Raw genomic sequence first — 23,092 nt, 5'->3', positions numbered from 1 at the left:
TCAGCATCAGTTTTGCAGGGATGCACTTTTTATATTTAGTATACACAACTACACAAACATCCAGCTGTCATATAGCATGTTTACGTGGTCAGGATGCACTATGACCATAGTTTGATTTAACTGTGTATGTCAAAGATTTAGCCACATATAACCTTATTTATTATTTTCCTTGTCACAGTACAAACAAATATAAACTATTTGAGAGAAAGGGACTTAAGTCTGTTTCTGAATAACTGCAAACTTACTCTGATCCTTTTCTTTAATAACACCAACATGGTTAAATGTAGGGAATGTCCTAAAACCTTATATCAAGTGCTACATGTTCACAGTGTGATAGTGCGTCTCCTCTTTTATTGGCGGTTATATCGCTTTGACAATAAAAGAAGAATAATGAACATCTATTTTGTAATTTCAGCCAAATATACTGGGTCACCACTTCAAGCAAGCAAGTATCAGAACAATATTGATGACCATGTGGTTTCAACTAATAGCCTTTTAAAATGAGCTATTGATCCTTCCGGGCAATTATTTTAAAAGGAACCTTGAAAAGAAAAACAACTTTAAGGACTCACACAGACTCACACCTAGGTGTGTGTCAGTATAAACAAATTTAATGGGCTTGAAACAAATTATTCTGAATAGTGTTAGAGAGATAAATACTAAGTGCATCATAACGTGCAAAAATTGACTGGGTGCTTCTGAAATCTGGTTTAATCTTGTTAAGTTTGTTTGACTGAAAGAATGCTTCACTTTCATAAGATGAACTTCATTAAGAAAATCAAGCATTACTCTCTGATATCTAACATTTAAATGTATAAAAAATATTCAAAGAAGAAAATGTCAGTAAAACATAAATTTAAGCTCCGTGCAGAACTGTGTGCATTTACATGAGAAAAATGGCAGCAGACCAACAAGCAAAAACCAAAAATGTAAAGACTCTTCAGATGGAAAAAAACCCATAGAATTTAGTTTTTGAAACAATCTGAGCTAATATATTAAAATAATGTTCACATGTTTTAAGTGTATTTAACCTTGTTGTAAAAATTTGTTTTGTGTTTTCTACTAAACATAAAGAATTAAGTATTTTTTTCTCCATGACTGTGGTTGCATGCATAGTTTGGCTACAGCTGAGCTTGAACTGGCTATTTAACTGGACCACCATCTTTATACCAGTATGAATGGGAGGGTACTCAAGTTATTCACCAAAGTGTGTCCAACACCATGATGCTGAAGAGTGTGAAAAAAAACCTTTAAGACAGGGGTGGCAAAGTCTGGTCCTCAAGATCCTGCTACTCTTAGATGCATCCCTTCTCCAACACACCAGAATCAAATTAATGTTACCAGGCCTCTGCAGAGCTGAATGACATTCGGATGATGAGGGAATTCAGACATTTGATTCATTTTTGAGAGCACAGCAGCAGTCTGGTTTTGACAGCTTGGATTTTTTTATTTTTTTTACCAATTTGGACAGACCATATTTTCATGCAAGTCCAGTTATAGTTGGCCTAACAATAATTAACTGTTTAATTTCTGGTGTCACATAAAGGTGTCGAGTGTGTAGACTTTGCCAGTGAGACAAGGCCGCTGATCTTGGGAACACATGACTGACACAGCTCAGGACAAGCTCTCTTCCTTTTCCCTTTTCTTTGCCTAGACAGTGGAGGTGAGAGGTTCTTGGAAACTTTCCCCATCAGCTGCACAATGACTTACTGCTATGCTCTAACAGTGGCCAGGACTCAACATGACAAGGACTCATGTCCCTCTCCTCCTCACCAGTCACAGTTTATATGTAATGCATGATGTAACTCTTCCTCTTCTCCTGTTTTTATTAGCCTAGGTTGGTAGTTTAACATATTATCCTTTATTTTGTTTTGGATAGGTCACCTCTTTTTTGTTTGTTATTTTAGCCTGGGCCCATCCTAAAGTAAATTTCACCACTTGATCAAATAAATAAAGTTTTACCTTGTTACATCTTCACAATGCCTCTGTGGCCGTTTGAAACCAGGGGAAAGCGAGCCTTTTTCATTCTGTGTCCTGCCACTTCTAAACAGTGCATAGCTTTTACTTTTTTATATCTCAAATGGAAAGCACATATTTGAGAAATCTATTAAATCTATTAAAATAAACAGAAGAAGAAAAGAAGCCTTACCTTCAACTCCACTGATACACTTGACACGGTCGCGAACCTCCACATTGTATCCCTCGAAAGACATGAAGACTCCGTCAGGGTGGTAAGGTTCACGCTGGGCGTAGACCTTCGAGTAGCTGTGCTGGAACTCAAAACGATCGTAGCCATCATACTGCACCATTTTGCCGTACACCTCAAAGTATTTTTCCATCCAGCTGAAAGGCAGGTAGATCTCTCCGCCTTCTCGCCTGCCTTTGATAGTGGATTCATCATTGATAAGACAGTCAATCTCTTCATACTTGATCCCACCGAGAACTCCAACCACGGGCGGGGGCTCTGGAGGTTGGGGAGGATGTTGTTGGCTGCTAATGCTCTCATCTCCAATCTTAGGACTTGGAACCACAAAGGAAGCCCGGGGTAGGAAGCGTATGGAGGTGTCACTGGAGCAGCGGTTCCATAGCAAGACGGTGATGAGTGTGAAGAGGGCGCAGATAACAATAAGGGTCTTGTAGTTGACCCGTGCAGCCAGACAGCGCATGGTCACAAACTGCCTGCATGACAAACACAAACAGTTTTTTATTGATTTGAAAAAAAAAAGAAAAAAGTAATTTAAAAAAAGGGGCAGAAGCTAATACAAGTGAAACTCAAAAAACTTAATATTTCGCAAAACTTAATTCATTTCAGTAAACTTAAAAAAGCAAACTGATATATTATATAGACTTGTATGCAAAGTTAGATATTTCAAGCATTTGATTGTTATAATTTATGATTATGGCTTACAGCTTATGAAAACCCAAAAATCATAATCTCAAAATTAGAATAGTGTGAAACAGTTCAGTGTTGTAGTCTCTACGTGCAACACTCTAATCAGCTAATTAACCCAAAACACCTGCAAAGACTCTTGAGGATTTAAGCCTGATACATACATAATGATTTTTGGGCTGTTTTTGTCTGTTTCGCCCGATCATCGTGAGAGTTCCCTGTCCAATTATCACTTGGTCTGTGGTGTGTTACGAGCCGATTTGTCCCGATAATCCGATCCAAAACGGATTGTAGCAGACAATTGGAAATATTGAACATGTTCAATATGTTCAGAGCCGATTTTTGAGGAACGCAGCTCCAAATAAATGCTTGAAATATCTAACTTTGCATATAATGAGTCTATATAAAATTTTAGTTTACCTTTCTGAGTTGAATTACTGAAATAAATTAAGTTTTGCGCAATATTAAAATTTTTTGAGTTTTACCTGTAATTCAGACAAGCAGCATCATATCCACTGTGGTTCATAATTAAGAGTGTAGTGTTGAGAAGAAGTGTTCTCTGGTGATTTACTTATTGTTTTTTCCAAAGACTTCATAAACGTCAGAAGTCTGTTTGGAACAACTGTTCCTAGAAAGATGACAAGTTGTAATTTGTGCCAAACGCACAGTTTTGCATATTCTTGTTTGAAGAGGACAGAAGAACTTAAGGAGTCAGGACATGCACGTTGTAATTAAGACAACAAGACCAAGTTTGCTCTAGTTTATGCTTTGCCAGAATTTCAAAATCTGTCTAGTTTACTAGCCAACACTATTGCAGTTAACAGCTGGCCCATTTTTTTCATGTTTACTTTGTGTTTTGGGTAGGATTTGAGTTCAAATCCCTTCTGTTCTTTACTGCAACTCACAGTCTGACACATCTACAGTTTATTGAATATTTCTGCAGCCAGCTCAGGTCAAACTCTGAAAACTGAGAAGTAACTAAGGACACAAGATCCACTGAGTAGAACCTCTGTACCTCCCTAATTAGCATCTTATATTTTAATTCTTACGAAAGGTTACCAGCCTATTCCTTGGTTGCAGTTGCCAAGCAACCAGCAGAGATTCAAGGAAGTTACTGCATCCTGGCCGAGAGACAATTGAACATATAACCCCACTGTATGAGCATCACTTGTATAGCCATTTCTTGTGGGACTTCAACCAGTTTTAGGAGATCATGCTTAAGTAAATGAACAAGAGTCAAGCTCTTTTTGTGAAGTTATACAAACTGAATAGAGCAAATCTGTTTCCAACCTTAGTGTGCTTGCAAACACTGAGTTAAAGCTAACTAAAGTTAAATATTTACTATTTATTCGTGTCATCAATATCCTATGGAAAGCAATAAGCACATTTTCCACAGTGCCAAACTATCCCCAGAAAAAAATATTCTGCAAGATGTAGTGCCAAGGCAAACTTCCCAATGCTGGCAGATACTCCCATCAGCAGCTACCTGGCAGCCCCATCATTCATTCATTCTAAGGTTGTTTTGTTTAACTTTAGGCCATTGCATCTCTGACCTGCTTAGCTCATTTTAAATCTTCAGGTCCTGCAGAGGCTCAACCCAATTACCCTTTCAAAAGGTTTATACCATCATTCATGTCTTGTGTTGACATTTTAAAATCAAATCTTAAGATTTAGTTTTCTCCAAATGAGTCTACATAAAGGTTACGATCATATGACCATTTACATTCTCTATCAAATACCCATTTCTATCAAAATTATGCTTCTTGTAATTATTCGTGTGGTTAAAATTTGTTTTTGAAAATATAAGAAAATTTTCTGTGAGTCAGGGTTCATGTTTTCATGTCTTCTATATTTCTCTGACATTTTTTACTAAGTAAACAAGAAATCAACAGACATCTTTAGTTTTCCTACTCTGCACTAATTACAGCTTACCGCCCACAGAATTTACTGTTACAGTGATGACAAGGAGGGAGAGGAGAAAATCATTACTTCCAAGTCCATTTCACTATCTCATCTTAAATGAGTTACCCCTGAAGGTCAGCTCAATTAATGTGCAATAACTGAGGAACAGCAATCTACTATGCCCATGCAAAGTCAAATTATCATGCCAGTAGCCTCTTGAACAATTTTAATTCCTAAGATGACTCTAATCAACAAAGAGCGGACTTGCAGAGTAATTTAAAAAGCAAACAACTCCAACTGCAGGAGTACAAGCTGTTGAAAATTAATAAACACTTTCTACACAGAAAAGAAAAAAATCTGCTAAGCTCAAACTTAAGACATCTTGCTCTTGTCCGCCAGCAAGTGGAAAGGACGAATCTTTGGTAAATGATAAATTATTGCTACACATAAAAACTATCACTGATATTTAGACACTATAGTCTGGTGTAGTAATAAAAGACTGGACTGATGGGAGCTCTGACAATGCTGGAAATGTGATGTAAAAGGCCTGTGGACTACATGCTGAAAGATAAGTAGGACCAGTCCCGTCAAGGAACCGACTATAAATAATTGGCTCTTTTTATAGCACTCTGTTGCTGGTGTTGAGCTCAGGCTCAAGGTGGATATACACAGGCTTAAGCACAGGAGCAGGAAAAGTATCCTAAAGCCTCTTGCATACTTGGATAAGATTCATCCAAAGCAAATGTCTCGTCTAATGGATGTAACTTACATCTTAATACTTGCACAGCAAGCTTAGTAGAAGAGAAGTTATTGTTAAGGGCAAGAAAATAAGATGAATTTGTTTATGGAACTGAGTGTTCTGACTACACAATCTAACTGGAAAGGTGGCACAAGATACCAAGAAGTGACATGCACAAAAGAAAACAACTGATCCTATTATTGCAAAGCACATAATCCGACCTAAAACAGTATACTCTTTAATTCTTAGTATGTTATTCATTTTCAGGTGTGTACATTTGTGCAATGTGGCCTAAAGTGATTATCAGCTGATATTAGGGTGTGCATAATTATTAGGCAGCTTCGTTAATTCACGAAGAAAGAGATCTGACTCAGATAGCTAAAGTACTAAAGTGAGACCACCATGAAATCAAATATTTAGTCAAGAATGGCCGATAATCAAAAATGCAAGGAGAAAAAAAAGAAAATGGTGGTAATCAGCTGATAAATCAGAGGTAACCAGGAAGTCAATGTCCTCCAGAAGCCTACCTGGAGTGTCCACGAGTAAAAGGTGTCAAGTGTTGTAGAGACACAAAGTACTGAGCAACATTCTGTAGTTTAAGCATCAAGATTGAGGTAAGAAATACCTGAAGATGGATTTCTTTTAAAGGTTTTATGGATTGATGAAAGTGGCTTTTGAGTGGATGGATGCACCTGTGCAGAATCAGTAATGGATAAAGAGCACCAAGTCAGGCCCCAGCAGTGTGGAGGAGAGGTACTGGTGTGGGCGGCAATTGTGAACGAGGAGAGAGCTGGATGGTTTTCTGTTGGAGACTGACTGAAAATAAACTCCATACTAAAGTTCGTCTCATTTAAGAAAACTTAGTCTTCTCAAACCATATATTTATGTGGAATAAAAAGAAAACATTTTTATGGAGACTATTTGGAGGCTGAGGTTGCTGTTACTGTGAAAGATGATCAAGAAACTGAGCAACAACATGGATGGAAAACTCACAGAAACGTTCCAAATTTTGGCAAGTTTGGTTAATGAAAAGACTTCAGAGTAAACAAGTGAACATGGGACATCATTTTGTAATTAGGTTTCTTAACAATTTTACAAAGTAATGATTACCCAAAAAGTTAATTTACACAACACACATGAAAAAGAATAAAACAAAACAAAAAAAAAAACTAAACAAAACAAAAACAAACAAACAAACAAAAAAAAAAAAACTTGCATTTGAGGTCTATTGACATTTTGGACTGATTGAGAACATTTTATTTTTTGTATAATAAAATAAATTAAGGGTAATACAACACCTTAATTTATAATGCACACAAAGAATTTGGCAAGGTAAAAATGATTAAAGGGACACTATTGTGCTATTTCAACTTTTCTGAGCTTTCTACAGTGCTACAGACAGAAGCTCTTCTTTCTCCGCAGGTTACGGAGGCTCAACATGGACTCAAGGATATTCTGCAACTTTTATAGATGCACCATAGAGAGTCTCCTGACTGGCTGCATCACCGCCTAGCTGCACTGCCCTCCACCGCAAGTCTCTACAGAGGGTGGTGAAAACTCAGCACATCACCGGGACAGTCCTGCCATCCATGGAGGACCTCTACATCCAGCGGTGTAGGAGGAAGGCCACCAAAATCATTAAGGACCCCAGCCACCCCAGTCATTAACTGTTTTGTCTGCTACCGTCTGCCCAACGGTTTCGCAGCATTCAAGCCCGTACCACCAGGCTCAGGGTCAGCTTCATACCGCAGGCCATAAGACATCTAAATGCTGTCAGCAGCAACACCACCTTTAAATAATAGCATTTGCTTACTGCTTATTATATATTTTATTGTATAACTTATTTGTAGTATTCTTGCTTTTTGTGTTCGACTTTTTTTTATTGTGGTTTGTGTTCTTTTTAGCATTGTTAGGAGAGCCTGGGACCTAAGAACTGATGTAATTGTTGTGCAATGACAATAAATTAATTAATTCATTCATTCATTCGATGCATGAAAAGAGTTAGCAAATAGCATCATTAGCTCATCTATTTCTTGGCAACAGATGTTTTCCATGTCTGTCGGCATTGTGGGACATTTGCCACATGTACACCTATTAACAGGGGCATGTTATGAACATATAAGGCGAGTGAAGGACCACAAGCAGCGTTTTATCAGACTATAGCTGGTACGCAGAGTATTTACCAAACAGATACGTCCTGCTGCATTCCTTGCTGCAGGCTGCTGAGTTTTTGGGGTCTGAGTAGAGCTCGATCATGTATGGCTCTATGTTTTGTGTTGACATTATTTACTGAGTATTTATATCAATTCAGTTTATTTACAAGTTCTGCCGGTGTTTCTATGACAAAAACAGTGCGCGTTCCCAACAACTACTCCCAGCAGTTGACCAATCAGAGGCAGAGGGAGGCGGGACTCAGGGCGGAAGAGTCTCATTCTGCTTGTTTTTGGTAGAGGCTGATCTGAGGTCCTATTGAGTGGATCGATATGAAATAAATAAAGGGGTTTGTAAAAAAAAAAAAAAAAAAAAAACTGAATTGATTCCTGCCTAGCAGACTCACATTAAAATAAATGAGGCTGAAATGAGGATAATAGAGGATAATAATAAATTTTGCCATTGTAATTTCCCAAAATTGTAATATCACGTCTGGCAATTAAACTATTGCATTTTGGTACCCTATCCCAAACACTTATAGTATTTAAAACAAGCCTTTTTAGACTATAACAACTTGCCAAATAAGAACCGGCTGCGTTGTTTTAACATGTAATATTTTAACTTAATCCCAGTTTGTGCATTTCAGCCTATTTTATCAGTTAGTCTTTACAAATACAAGCACAATTTTAAAAAAGAGTAAAATCTTATTGTTTTACCACATGAACAGTAAATTAACAATAATAATAATAAAAAAAAAGTTTAATGTTATTTATACTCTCTAGGCTCTGAAATACAAATACAGACATTTGTAAATCATATCTACTACTATAAACCAGTTAATTACAAATCAAACAAACCACATTTAGCTTGTTACTCAGACAGTGCTGCATTGTCCCTGGTGTAATTTGACCCAGATTCACTTGAATCTATCAGGAGGCTGTTTTTTTTTTTTTACCAGAAAACAAGAGGCTTGGTTGTTCCTTCAAAAGCTCAGAGTGATTTGTGTTCAAGCCTTTCTGACAAACAGATAAATAACTGCCCTCGCCCTGCAGAAATAACAGCAGTTATATGTTATTGTTTCATGACTAGAAAACCTGTTAGAGAGAAGACTAGAGTGGATGCCAGAGAATACAGTTTATGATGCAGCACTAGAGACTGTCTTGCCTCAGTGGTCCATTTAATTCATGTATTTTATCATTAAGGTTTTTAGGAATTGTTGCAATTTTGGTCTCAGACATTAACCACAGAGGTGGAAGTGTAGAAAGAGCTTGTCGATGTGATGCGGATCTTTATGTAATCTGATTATAAGATGGGCTCAGGATGTTTTGTCTTGATACATCCTCTACACTGACGTGAATAATACATATAATAAGAGAAAGAGAGACAGATGCAGCTGGATAGGAGGTTGAAGACAATCCTGTTGCAGGATAAAATTCCCCGTCACAGATTAAGGCAAAAGACAGTGGAAAATAAAAGCAGCTTTTCAGCTTATATGCTCTCAAAGGGATATTGAAACATGCCAGCAGTCACAGGTACAGTCTGGAAGTTTTTAGCTTTTGAGTACATTTTATGTGAATATCAAAATGGAATCAAGAAAGGCTTTTAAGGTTTATTTGAGGAAATGGGGATGACACATTGCATAATGTAAAGCTTATTCCGGCTGTATTTTAGGGATAAAGTGTGGTGGAGAGTAAGCTTTTTAAAATAGTGACTAAAATCATTGTCTTTTCACTCAAGATGAGCAAAAATAACCAGATAGAAACAGATAATAGAAGCATTTAGTTTACATTTAATAAGCCTTGACTCTTGACTCTGGAGCTGTTACACTGCAACTTTATTTGTAATGAACTCTTAAAACAACAAAGTTAGTTGAACAAAGTGCTACAATGTGCACACAACATTAAAACTGTTAAAATAATCAGCACACGAACAACATTAAAAGTCTCAGATATGAGAAAGTTACACACCCTCTCATATCTGAGACTTATAAGGTGATAGCATCGTTCGATGCTGTGCTGTGTTTAAATAAAACACAGACGGTTACAATGAAGAAGACAGAATAACTTCATCTAAATAATCTATAAAAGCTTGGTTTAACTATATATCGTAAGTTTTGTTGACATTTTACATTAGTGGTATACAAGTTTGCAGGGAAGAACTGATTAAAATATTAGACAGGAAATATAAATACATTTTTAGAACATAAAATATTGGCAATTGTTGTAAATGTTTTAGTTATTCTAACGTAAAGTGATAGACCCATTAGTAGAGATTGAGACCCCCCACCCCCACCCCCACCATAACTTTCTGCAAAACATCTTTTCTAGTTTTTGCAGAGATTATTTCACCACATGTTCTGTGCCATTTGGGAATCCCTATCCTTGCTGAACTGACTGGATTGTTAATACAGTTCTGCTCACAGGTTTGTGCCTCTGGCTCACCAGTTTTGCACATATGCCAGCTAAGATCTGTATGCCAGGTTATTTTAAGAATGTGTTTGGTTTGTGTTGAATTATTAGGTTATGTGATGGTCAAACAAAAACATTTATTCGAAATAAATATTTTAAAAAGCTGGTAGGGAGAGAAATTTGTAGGCCACATGTTACAGAGAGTTCTTAAAATGATTAACTTTTCCCATATAAAACCAAGTAGGTGGTCTCAAGTTATATGGATCAACGTGTGCATCAGGCAAAAAAAATCTAGACTTGCTGTTTCAACTGCTGTAAAAAGCAGCAAGTAGATGGCTACCAAAAATGAGGATCCATTGCTCATGAGTGGGAGCAAAGTGAGCCACTCTCCTAAAGTCCTAAAATATTACTGCCATCAATACATGATGTCACGATGATGTAAAACAAACTCTTGATCCTTTTTTAATATTATGACACATTTTTTGGGGGGTTTAGTAAAAAATACATGTATAAAAAGCAGCATGAAAATGTTCCAAAACAATTCAGTCATATGACTGAGTTTACACCGCTTAAAAAGAAAAAAAAAAGAAAAAAACAGCGAGGGGACCTACTGTTGTTAATCACACCTAGCATTGTTATAATGCATGATGTCTAGCTCCTACTTGATATTGCTGACAGCTTCCCACTGCGGCGGCCTGAGCGAACACGAGCTTCCCAGACTGACAGGTCGAGCAGCTTCACCGCTGTGATGAATCCCTGACGTACCAGGCTATGCTCATGTCTAATAACACAAAGCAATTTTCCCTCTTCGGCAGAACATCAAAGGCTTTAAACTTTGATTGTGAACATGTGTCAGTAGCTGTGTCGACTGTAACTCATGATGGATCTCTGGATGTCCTAAAGCAGTGAATTATGCCTTTTCTAATTTTTAGGGGCACATCTGTGGAGATCTTTGAACTCTAAACTTCAAGTGACACAAGTAAGGACATTCTACCTGTACTTAAAGAATTTAAAGATTTTTTTCCCCCCTTTTTCTTTTTAAACCGCAAGTTCAAGCAGAAGTAGTAGCTTGTCACTGTCCAGGGGCCTTATTTATCAAACTGTGTGTAGCAAAGCAAACTGCCTCTGCAGCGCAAAAAGGAAAAGAGACGCACTTCAGCTTTAAGATTTATAAAAGCCTGCGCACGCACTGTTTCTGTTTATAAATCAGAATCAACTCTAAAGTGGGCAAACGTGATGAACGCCTTCCCACGGCCACATGGCGACTATAAAAGGTCAGGTGTAATACATATTCATCACATCATTTCCATGATGGCTCGGGAGGGGAAAAGAGGGAAGAGTGGAATTCTTTGGGGTGTGAGACTGAGATCCTGATGGACCACGTTGAAAAACGTAAAAATGTTTAATTGGTGGGCACGGTGTGGACATTACTGGTGTCAGAAAGGCAGAAAAGTGGCATTAGGTGGTAGATACTGTCATCCCAGTGTCAGAAGGGAAGACACGCCAGAGGTACTGGAATGTGCAGCTGGATATCTCAGTCGGCAGAGCATCTGTCTGCCATGCAGGAGACCAAAGTTCGAAAACCACAGTGGTGAATCGCTTGGGAGATATCTGCTAAATGACAGTACTGATGCCGGTAATTTAGTCATTTGTTTTAATTTATAAAATAAATATGTACAGATACATCTGAGATTGGCAGCAGTTTGTTAAGTGTTAAATAGTATTGCTTTAGTTGCTGGGTGCTCCAGCTGGGTGGGCGGTGCAGAGGGACACAATCACCGCTATGAATGAGGTAACCAAGGAGTTGCGGGAAATAAAGAATGTCTGGACAGAAATTAGGTCAACAATAAAAAAAAAAAAAAAAAATTGTGTGAAAATAAATAAATAAAAGGAAATCCACTTTTTGTGTGTTTCATTAGTGTTGCATCACTTCTAGACCTCCAGCCTCCAGTCTGTGTTCTGCTCTGCTGGAATGAAGAATCAAAGCTTACTTTTCGCACTGACTGGTCCATGCTGGTGGCAGACTGTCCAACTTATTTAGCTGGATGTGTTTTGTTTCACAATGACAGAACATATTTTAGTGGTTGAGGTTCTTAATAATATCATCTCCCTTTTTCTTGAAAATCCTTTGTTTTTTTTCCCAAGCTCTTAATTAGAATTACTATCGAATGTGCCTCTTTATTCATTTCTGCAAATAGCTTTAAAATAGAACGTGGTGTGAAAGGTAATAGTGGAATGTGCACAAATGTCCCACATTTCACACCATTTCCTTGATTTTATTCTGTACCGTAGGTGTCGCCATTTCCTGTTTTTCCAGATTTTGTGCGTACGCCTGGGTCAGAGTTGCATGGAGGTAGGGACATTTTCCCATCAAGTTTGGTTTTCATAAATCCCAAAAGTTGAATATATTTGGCGTGCACCAGTTTTTTTTATTACGCCAGCTTGATAAATGCAGCCCCAGATCTTCCTATTAGGATGCTAAGCATTTACAACATGTAAAAATAGCAAAAGCATGGCACTTAAGGTTGGGTTAAGGGAGTTTTTCTTCTTGCTCTGGTACTGTGGTGTACACCCCCCCCCCCCAAAAAAAAATATAAAATAAAATCACATGCAGTCATCATGGCATTAAATTGTCAAGTGCCTGTGAGGCACCCGTGGGGAGGGATTGAAGCAGAAACCTGGTATGCTCAAGGTTCAGGTGCTGTAGCCTGAACTAAACTCCTGGCATTTCACTGCATTCTTCCACTGGTGAAGTAAAGCAGCAGTAGGAGACTGCTTGTAAATTATCAGCTTATGCTGAAGCTGAGAGGGATGTTAGCTCCTGTAGAGATGGTGTGTGTGTGTGTGTGTGTGTGTGTGTGTGTGTGTGTGTGTGTGTGTGTGTGTGTGTGTGTGTGTGTGTGTGTGGACAAGTGTTGAGGGTGTCTGTTATAGTTCATGAGCCTGGTAGAGCCTCCAGGACAAATTCAAGACAACAGCTGACAAGGAAGGAGGAAAAAAAACTTGCATCTTTATCCACAAGCATTTAGCATTAAAATCATCTTGCAGTACTGCTGAAAGTTTTCTTTTGTCATCTGTTCCTTCATTCACATCCTAGTACAATCATACATGATAATATGAAAATAAACTATCGAATCCAACATTACCAAAAATGTCTGTTGTCAAAATGCATGGCACTTAGCCTTATATGAGGTCAGTTGTTGAGTGGTTTATTTAACATTCATGACATTCAGCAAAGTGTCAAATTAAAACAATGTAATGCCAAATGAACGGGTAGTCAAAGAACAGTCCACTCTAGTGTGTAACCAGGTAAATACCATATGGCCACCTTTCCTCCAGCATCAATTAAAGGACTTGCAGATGTTAAGCATTTAGGCATACACCAGCACATACAAAAAACAATAACACACTTTGTTTAGGGGCAACCGGAAAGTTAGAGAACTGCTTTGAAGTTTGGCACCAGAGTGTTTTACCACGGAGGATTAAGCAGGTCATTGCCAAAAAGCTTATAGCTGAGGTCTGCTGAGGGATTAAGCAGTCTGACAGGGGGGAAGCTATAAGATAAAAATAAGGGCATAGCTTGAGAGGCAGGTCACGCAAGTTGTTTGTCCTACACCACCATAAAATGTATGTATCTAATGACAGAGTGGCAGAGGATGCTGCAAAGCTGGAAATGGTGATAGCAGAATTTAGTGCACATTGGTAAAGGTCCTCTCATAGAAAGCTGCACAGTAAATATAAAACTAACAACTTTACATCAGTTTGGATTAGATAGATTTCAGGTTAAATGGTTTATATTTGAGCTAAACAGACAAATACATGAGACCAAAACCAGCTCTTTTTTCTTTTAGATTTTCAGATTGATTTAATCTTTATTAATCATATGAATAATGTGTGATATAGCTGTTTATTTATGCCCCAATGACAGTTTGACACACAATGGCTGTGAAATACGTAATATTAAGTAACATGATAAAACAAACATTTCTAAACAGATAGCAAAGGAGCTAGCTGAGCCAAAAGCAGAGTTTGAGAGCCCTAGACTTTCTTACTAATTTGTGTCTATAAATTTCTGAAAGTTGTGTTCATGTCAGTGCATGTTTGGCTTTTCTTCTCTGAATAGCTCCCATTTGTCCCTCCCTTTCCCTTCTGATATTCCCCAAACAACCAGGAAATGAGCCAAATTATGAGTCTTGCCAAATGTCCTTATTAGCAGCACTAAAAGATGAAACTAAAAATACAACAGAATACAATTACCTTCTTATATTGTGATTAAATAACCAGGTTGTACTGCAGTAACCAGCCATTTCCAGCATATGTTCACTGAGAAATGCAACAAACATTATTTTAACAGCTACAGTGAGGATGATTGTAACTCTGAGACCATGTAACATGCACTCAAACACACGCACTGGCATAAAATGGTGTGTGACACAGATTAGAAAAGTGGTGCATGGGAATGTGCTTTAGTCTTTTTAAGTCGACACACAATCATCTGTATTATATGAGCTGATGAACCCAGAGTTAGTTCAAAGAGCTCTGCCTTCCCTTATACTATCAAAATGATTCAGTAATGGCAGGAGCAGGAATCCAGAGCTTAAGGGTACTTCTAACAGATATGTTTAAGAATTTCATCATTAAAAGAAAGATTCAGCCATGTTTCACAGTGGATATACGAGAAGAAGATGCAAGATCTAATTTGTCTGTGTAATGAAGTCAAGTAGAAATCTGCATGCTCGGGAGGTTGCAGAAGACATCAAGTGTGTTACTTCATTAAAACAAACAACCCAACCAAAGAAAATGTCAAAAACAAAATCACAGTTTGGAGGAGTCTGCTGTGTGTACTTGGTAGGACTCAAGGACATTAGAGATAACAGCGTCTTACCCTAAATTTTGACAGTGACAACTGCAAGGATGCTCACCTCTTCTAATCCATTTAGAAATAAACAAACAACTGGCTGAACATCCCGTCCACCTTCAGAAAGCTCCTCTGGGACTTTTCTTTAGCTTTCTTTGCACCTAAAGAAACAAGAAGAAAACAAATTTAAGTACTGACAAATACAAGGTATGTTTAAATATGACATTTTATAATATAATTATTTATTCTTCAGTAACTGGTAGTGTACTGGATGACCGCTTGCATGTCCGAACCCATGCATATACTACAAACTGCCACTGTAGTGGACACTGCATCAGGGGGTTAAAAGAGTCTGATATCACTTATAGTAGTAGGCTGCAATTTTGGTAAAAAGAATAAAGAAGGAAATAAATAAATAAATAAAAAGCACACACAAAATAGATTTTTGAAATTTAAATTTTCTTTCTCAAGCATGCTGGCACACGCTCTCTGTTAAGCTATATTATCCTTTTAATTTCCATTTGCCTTGACCTTCTTACCCATTGTTATTAAAAAGACTAAAGACTAAAGGCCTCATTATCCAGCTGGGAATGTGAGCTATCCAACCATTTATCAATTTCCAATTCCTGCTTATTGCTATTCAGGGTGACATGAAGGTGAAGAATGTAGTGAAAGGAAAAACACTGTCCAGGCTGTTGGTTAGAGGCTGAGCTCAGTCTTTAACATGTTCTCCAGCTCATTGGGAAAGTTTAGTTGATCAGCTGGCTGTGATGTGGATAACTGAACACCTCAATATCCTTAAGAGTGTCATGATTTAAGCACTGCATTGCTCTGCATTCTTAAAAAAAATCCTTTAAACAGGCTAAATGGATTATGAGTGATTGCTCCAAAGCAGCTTTTCAATACAACGTTTTCAGGGGGAAACATAATTAAATGCTGTAATATTTTTTTCAGTGTGGCTAATTATACCATTAAATCAATGCTCCATAGACGCTGACACTGATGCACCATAAATTAAGATCAGGAAGCAAACGCATATTTGTAATTGCAGTCATGATTAATTTATAGGCTTTTTAACAGCAGGGTCATTAATGTAAAACTAATCGATCACTATAAATGTGCAGAGAGTCACATGGGTAGTTTACGCTACAATTAATCTTATCAATTAATTTCTAGCTCCAGCTGAAACAAGTTATTAAATTAAAGAAAGTGCTAAATTGCCAGATCAAAGAGAACATATTGATCTTTTAATGAAATGTGCTTATCGACAAAGCACTTAAATTAGATATTGTAGAAGTGAAACCATCTGGGCTCCCTTCATGGCCCAGTTTCACAGTACTTGACAAGAAAACACTGAACTAATGACACAAATCAAAATATTTCAAAATGACAGTCATTTTAAGTCAAATTAACCAAAGCACCACTCACCACCAGCACTTTGGCATTTTGCATTCTTAAATATTTTCTTGCCAAATGCTGATGCCCAGATGAACCAGAACAGAAAGACATTTAAAGGTTGCAACATTATTTAACTCTGACACATGAGGAGGATGAGTGTACTTGTCGGTTTGTGAAGCGAGCTTTCACCTGAAGAGAGAACACTGCCACCCAGTCAGAGTATAAAGGAAGCAGAAATGTCAGCAGTCCTAATCAATATTCCTTGGCTAGTATATGAGGGTAGTAATGCCTTTTAGAGTCAGGTGTACTGCAGGCAGAAGGATAGAAGCAGAAAATGAAAGTAAACGCCAGTCGGGTGCAGCTAATTTTTCCTGGAGCGTATCCTTCACCTCTCCTGCTATCACTTGTAGAAATGGGGATGTGTTTCATTTGAATGCTGGGGAGACAGTGAAGTGGATCTCCCTCTGCGTTCCTCCATTCTTGTGAATTTTTATACACAGATTTGTACCATTTTTGCATAAAACTTTTGGTGGACATGTCTTTATTTACATGAAGGGAAACAAAAACAAAGTATAATGAAATATAATGGATTGTAGTACTCAGGTGTTTACGGTTTTCAGATATGTTTTCTTTTGTTATCAACTTCTCTCAGTTAATACACAAGCAAATATTGGTTGGATTTATTACACTATATTACTCATATTGTGATTTTTGTGATTTACTTATTTCATACCTAAAGTGGCATACAATGATTATAAACCCCTGGACCTAAGGGTTTATAAGAGTCAACAAAATTGCTCCTTTTGTTGAACCAAATACAACAAAAATGTGAAATAAGATATGACTAAAGCTAGATTTATACTTGTGAGGCATCTGTGTAAGGTCAGTGAAGACATCACCGCCGTAGGTTTCACATAGGTTTGTGAAGGCTTGATGCACTCCTCTTCCACAACTGATGTGCACCCCTGCCTGCAGCGCAGTTACACAGAGGTACTCCCTTGTGATTGGTTGGTTTGTGATTATGTATTTCCGGATTTCTGGAGCTTCTTGCTCAATTTGTGTGGTTACCGCGTAAGAGAGTAGGAATAGCCTTACATAACAAGCAAGAAGTCAAGTGTTAACCCAGCTTCATGAATTCCCAGATCTGGTTGACTATCTGCAGTGTACATGGGAACTAGCCCGCTTCCTCCCATGACACCCAAAGGACTTGCAGCCAACAGCCTGGTTCAGAGCTGTGAAGGCAGCATGAGGATGAGGGGATGCATACAGTATTAAGTACATCAGTGTTAGGAGTACCACCAACATAAACCTATTCACCATAGCAGGAAACAAAATTACTTAACATATTAAAAGAAGCTGAAATTTAATCAAACGGGATGATGGAGCCGTTTTTCAAAGCCCACTTTCCCATTCTCTACTTAGATTTTTTCGTTTTAGTTAAATGTTTAAAGGTTTTAGCTGAACTAGGTCAAATAATGATGAGTTCTAAAAATAATCTCCTCAGGATGTGTAATCAAGGCCAGTGAAGGTGAAGCAGCGCCAACTTCTCTTTAAGGTGCTTCAGCACGTCTTAGATTAGCATTACGCTGACATTATTTTCATTGCCTTTACATATTGTCCAATTCAACTGACGTGTCTGAAGCAAAGGGCTGACATCCTGCGCATGAATCATGAACATTAACTTTACAGTGCTTTCTTGTGAATACATTCTGAACATTAGGCTGAGGATATTTCTTTTACAACAGTTTGACTGGGATTGATATTTCAGTCATCAATTATTCCAGTTTCTCTGCATTTGTTGCCATCCAAGCACATGCAGCCGTCTATCAAGACTCGTAGTGAGGATAAAAAAAGAGCTGAAGACCCATCTGTCTGGGATTCAAAATACATTTATTTTCTCTGAGAACTCAGTGCCTGGCCAATCACTGAATGATCGCACCAGTGATACCACAATGGTGGCAGCCATCAATGACCATCTGATGCCTGGAAAATTATCCAAGAATTCTGGGTCTGCAAAATGAAGAGCTCTATTAACTAAGATTTCTGCTTGCAGAGCTGGAGTAGACTGATTATATGTAATCACTTCTTATCTGGTGTACACACAGATGCAAACCTACAGTACCATGAAATGCAACTTTAGAAGGAAACAATTTAAGCCAGCTCAAGAGAAGCCGTGAGCTAAGAATATTTTCAAGTACTGACTGTGTAAATAGGTATTATCAAATATAACTGAAATAGCTATTTTTCTAAATAAATATGCCTCACCTTACATAATATGTAAGTCTTACTGATCATACGATTCTACTATAACTATTACTCTGGTATGGTACTGATGTAAAAAATATTAATTTGTAGTATAAAATGTTGTATTTTATTTCCTTAATGCCAGGAATCAATTAAATGTATACTACAAAAGAATAAACTCTTTAAAAGTATTTCAGTCATTGCTCAAATTATATTTTAATAAGAACAAATTAATTCATAGAAACATAAAAATAAAATCCTAATTTAAAATAACTTCCACATAAAAAAATTGAGTAATGATTTCAGGCTATTAAAACCTTTATTAACTCAATAACTTTCACTACTTACACAACCTGACAAAAATGTCATTTAATGCACTACAACCAGGACAGACCCAACAAATACTGGTTAATGCCATCGGTTGATGCAAGCCTTTTTGCTGATGTGACAATTGTGCTAAAAAAAAAAAGAAGAAAAAATTTGATATTGACAAATATTAAGTGGATATATCTGTGCATTTTATTGTATTCTACACTTTTCACAAAATTTATACTTTTTATTTTCTGTTAATTTCACCTGAAAGTTGAATATCCCTGACTTTTCTTGACAAGTATAGAAAGAATTCTTTACTTTTTTTTTTAGATTATAGATCCCAGATAAATACAATTTCATTCTGCTTGCAGTATAGTTTACAAAACTACAATAAATGTTGATTTAATAATGGTCAAATTAAGAAGGTCATCCAAAAGCCGGAAGGTTGCCGGTTCAAATCTTGCTTCATCCAAGGCAATGTGTCATTGCCTCCAGTGTCAACATCGCTGGTGTGTGATTATGTATGAATGTTCGACGGTGGTCGGAGACGCCGTTGACACAGATTGGCTGCCACGTTTCCGTCAGTCAAAATCTCTCCTCAACCACAAGGTCATTTCCAATTACATGAAGCTTTACATGAAGGCAAAATTATTTTAATCTTCCACAGTTCAATCAGTAAGAACAATTTAAATTTAACAAACCCCTAAACACAAATCACAAGTTGAGTGGAGCAAAACTAGTCGCCAGTACTAGTCGTATTCTCCCAAAGCACCATTCCAATGCAACCTCCTCCGGCTCTCAAAAACATTAGGGTAATTTTCACACTGGATTTAGCAAAACAAAGAGTGTTTCTCCAGGTCCACGTCACATGCTGGGAGAAGTGTTGTGGCTGTCACAAGCATTCAGGAACATAGTAAATTCAGATTATTTAGAGGTGCTTTGTATGTATTTATAGAGCTGACCCTTGCTTTTTGTGGCTATAGAAATGTAGTTTTGTTCTTTCAACTCCCACCAAGATTAGGTGAAGGCACAAGCACTCTGTTCACGCTCTACTTTCCCATACAGAAGTTATCCCTTTTCTGAAATTATTTCAAATCTACACATTTCCACAGTTCGCTGATGATATGAAGTGGTTGAGGCCCTTTTATTCAATGATAAAAGGGCTAAAGTAACAAGAACAAAAATTACTTGGGGACGCAGGTGGAGTCAATGCAAAAAACAGGAGCAAAACCAACAAAACTTAAGCCTGAAGTGTCTGAGAGAGGATAAATCTTGGAGTGAAAGGAAGCATGGGCATACTCACAAGAAGAAACTAAGATAAAAAAAAAGTAAACAGGAGTGGAGGTTTTTTTGGAAGATGAGCAAAAACACTTGGGGCCTGTCGAGACACTGCAGCTGCTCTCTGTAAAAACAAACTTTCATACTTTTAGGCAAAAAGCTGACGATCAGATTTATGCAATAAGTCGCAGAAAAATATATACAAACAAGGCCCAGAGGCCAGTAATGGTTTTATCAAGCGAATAAGAAATCTGAATGTGTGAATTCAACAGCTACCAAAATAGACTTCAAAGACAATCATGCACTGCTCATCAAGAATAGTCATGCTTAGAGTTGACAATGACTTCCACAACAAGCTAACACCACCATTCATGAGCTGGAGATTATAACATGTGACGGGATACAAAGTTACTGTTTCTCTTTAAATCACAAAAAAGTAAAACAAAAACATCACTGCTACTTGATGAATAATTTCCAATTAACTATCTTTGTTCCTTAATCTTCCATTTAATTTGTATCCCCAAAATAAAAAGTATAAATCAAGAGCCATAATATAACACTCTTAGGGACAAAGTACTAAAAGACAAATGATATGAGAACATATCCTTCTGGTCTCTGTATCTGACAACGCTTTGAACAGCTCTGAACTTGTTAGCAGCACAGGCACTGCAGTGTAATCTCAGAGAAAGAAGAAGGCTGTACCCCGGCTGCCTTTCACACAAAGACAAGACTTGCATCTTCAGAACCTTGTTAGTTCTCTAAAAAGGCCACAGACTAGTTTAGAATATTAAGCAGATCTTGCTGTCAGAAATCAAAAGGATTTGGGAGAGAGTGGGAAGCCTCAAAAAGGCTTTGATGGTATACATCATTCAATCTCTGCAGATATGACAGAATGAAAAAATAAAGACAGTGGAACAAAGAAATGCTGTGGGAAAGGCTGGTAGAGGTTATTCTTCTTCCCTCAGAATTCTTCATATGCATATATCATTATTCCTCAAACACAGCCTTGCAGTTAAAATGTCAAGATTTCTGATTGAAAAGGCAGAGAGCCAAACAGAGACAGAAATAGAAACAAAAAAAGGACATGAGAGACCAAAACGTTTCAGGTCATTTCATTTCATCACATCAGGCGCACTTAAGTGAGGACGTGGCTCAATCCCTGCAACATTCTGTATGATTGCAAGCACATTTTCATCATTAATAAGTCACTCAAATGTCCACACTGCTTCATCCTGGCAGGCAGCCGAGGATGGAATGAAACTTACCAAAAATTCTAATGTAAATGCATTGTGACTTGGAAAAGTGACTCTAATTCCAACCATTCGTGTCCTAGGAGGGGAACAGTGATGGGACAGTTTATATGTGAAAAGGAAGAGGATGTGAGCCTGGCATCAGATTAGTAATCCTGGAATTTAAGGTCAGATAACTGAAATGAAATGATAAATGAGATACCTGAAATTTCAAAGAATGTGTGCTTTTAAGAAAAAACATGTTGATTTAATAAAAGTACCCTATTGTAGGTGAAAGAAAAAACATTCATTTTAGAAGTAGCTTTAGACTGAAAACCTGTCTCTTGCAATGCATCCTTTAGTCACACTTGCTGCATTGTTGTCCACAAGGGTGGCAGCAATTAAGTTTTCAAGAAAAATGCCGCAAAAGAGAAGAAAAATATTCAAGAACTAAAGAGTTACAGAGATAATCAAGACAGAGCAGATTTTATATGTAAAGCTCTTGTGAAGAATTAAGTCTGTAGGCAACAACGCTGAACACGTGCTGCAGTGAAGAGGAAAGCTAATCAGAGGTTATGTTCTGAAGTGATTTAAAGAAATGTCCCTTTCAAACTGACCTTGTCTTTACTTTGTTTTGCAGGTTTAACTTTAACCGGCCTTTTCAGTCAAATTACAACTCCCATCAGGGTGGCAGAGTCCTGCCAATCTTCTGTCATCTCTCTTGAATGAAAATGCACTTTAATAAAGGTACTGGTTATTTTTTCTGTAGCTTTAAGGCCATTTCTGTCTCTTTCAGTTTAACCACGTGCTGATGGTATAGAAATATGTTAAGTACATTAAAGCTATCATACTGCAGTTGCTTGTAAATTTTGGGAAATAAAAAAATGTAATTTTCTAGCTTTATAGATTGAACAAAAAAGCTTTACTAGTTAATTCTTTGACATAGTTCAGAGGTCCATCATCTTGAAACTCAGTTTGTAACCAAGAATGTCCATGTGGCTTGGCTTTCACATCTCCATCACTGTCCAAATGTCTACTGGAAGCATTTCAGAGTATGTCTGAGGGAGGGCTTCACAAGTGCTACAACCAACTCAATTCATATTGCAAGAGAAGCTGGATGAAATATTGAAGGTAACCAGTGGAGTTTTGACATCTATCAAAATTCAAATCAAGATTTTTTCTTTCTTTTCTTAAACCAGTCTCAGTTTGTTGTATGCACATGAAAAGGGAAATACAAATGATAACAAACTCATTCAAGACTTGAAGATAATGTTTCCTGTATATTTCATCATCAAATGTTTGTGAAGCTTTAGAAGAACAGCCAATTCACTCTTCTCTCTAGCTCTGCAGCTTAAGTGGACTTCATTATATGTAATATGCAAAAAGAAAAAAATCAAACTGATTGATTATTTTTGTTAACCTAGCTCTTGTAATCATTAATATCATAAAGAGGTGAAAAAGAGGGGAGACATACCAACTGACACACAGCACAAGCACATCTGTATTCAAAGCAACTGAAGGCTTTTGACTTTAAAATGCAAAAATAACAAGCGTTTGATCAAAAACATGGAGGACAAATGTAGGGCTCTTTCAGTCTCCTCTACCCTGAACTGGTAAGCACCAGTTTCAAGTATTAACATGTGACTTTGCTGCAGTTCACCTAAGCTGCATGTGATGTAGGAT

At 37.4% G+C, this 23,092-nt stretch overlaps 1 protein-coding gene across 2 annotated transcripts in view; it reads right to left on the bottom strand.

Moving 5' to 3' along the window:
- The window catches only part of glceb (glucuronic acid epimerase b), a 67,317-nt gene that overhangs the window by 22,074 nt on the left and 22,151 nt on the right, over positions 1-23,092 (bottom strand). Inside the window, exons 2-3 of one of the 2 annotated variants that reach the window (XM_042011832.1) lie at positions 14,976-15,109; positions 2,150-2,679 (exon numbers count right to left, since the gene is read on the bottom strand). In XM_042011832.1, the coding sequence (XP_041867766.1) occupies positions 2,150-2,666 (517 nt within the window). In that variant the 5' untranslated portion in view covers positions 2,667-2,679; positions 14,976-15,109. The remainder of the gene's footprint in view (positions 1-2,149; positions 2,680-14,975; positions 15,110-23,092) is intronic. The other variant, XM_042011790.1, reaches the window with a different exon arrangement.

The sequence above is a fragment of the Melanotaenia boesemani genome, chromosome 1 (assembly GCF_017639745.1).
Source record: "Melanotaenia boesemani isolate fMelBoe1 chromosome 1, fMelBoe1.pri, whole genome shotgun sequence".
NCBI lineage: Eukaryota > Metazoa > Chordata > Actinopteri > Atheriniformes > Melanotaeniidae > Melanotaenia > Melanotaenia boesemani.
Note: the sequence above shows the minus strand (reverse complement) of the source record. Positions and strands in the feature narration are given on the sequence as shown.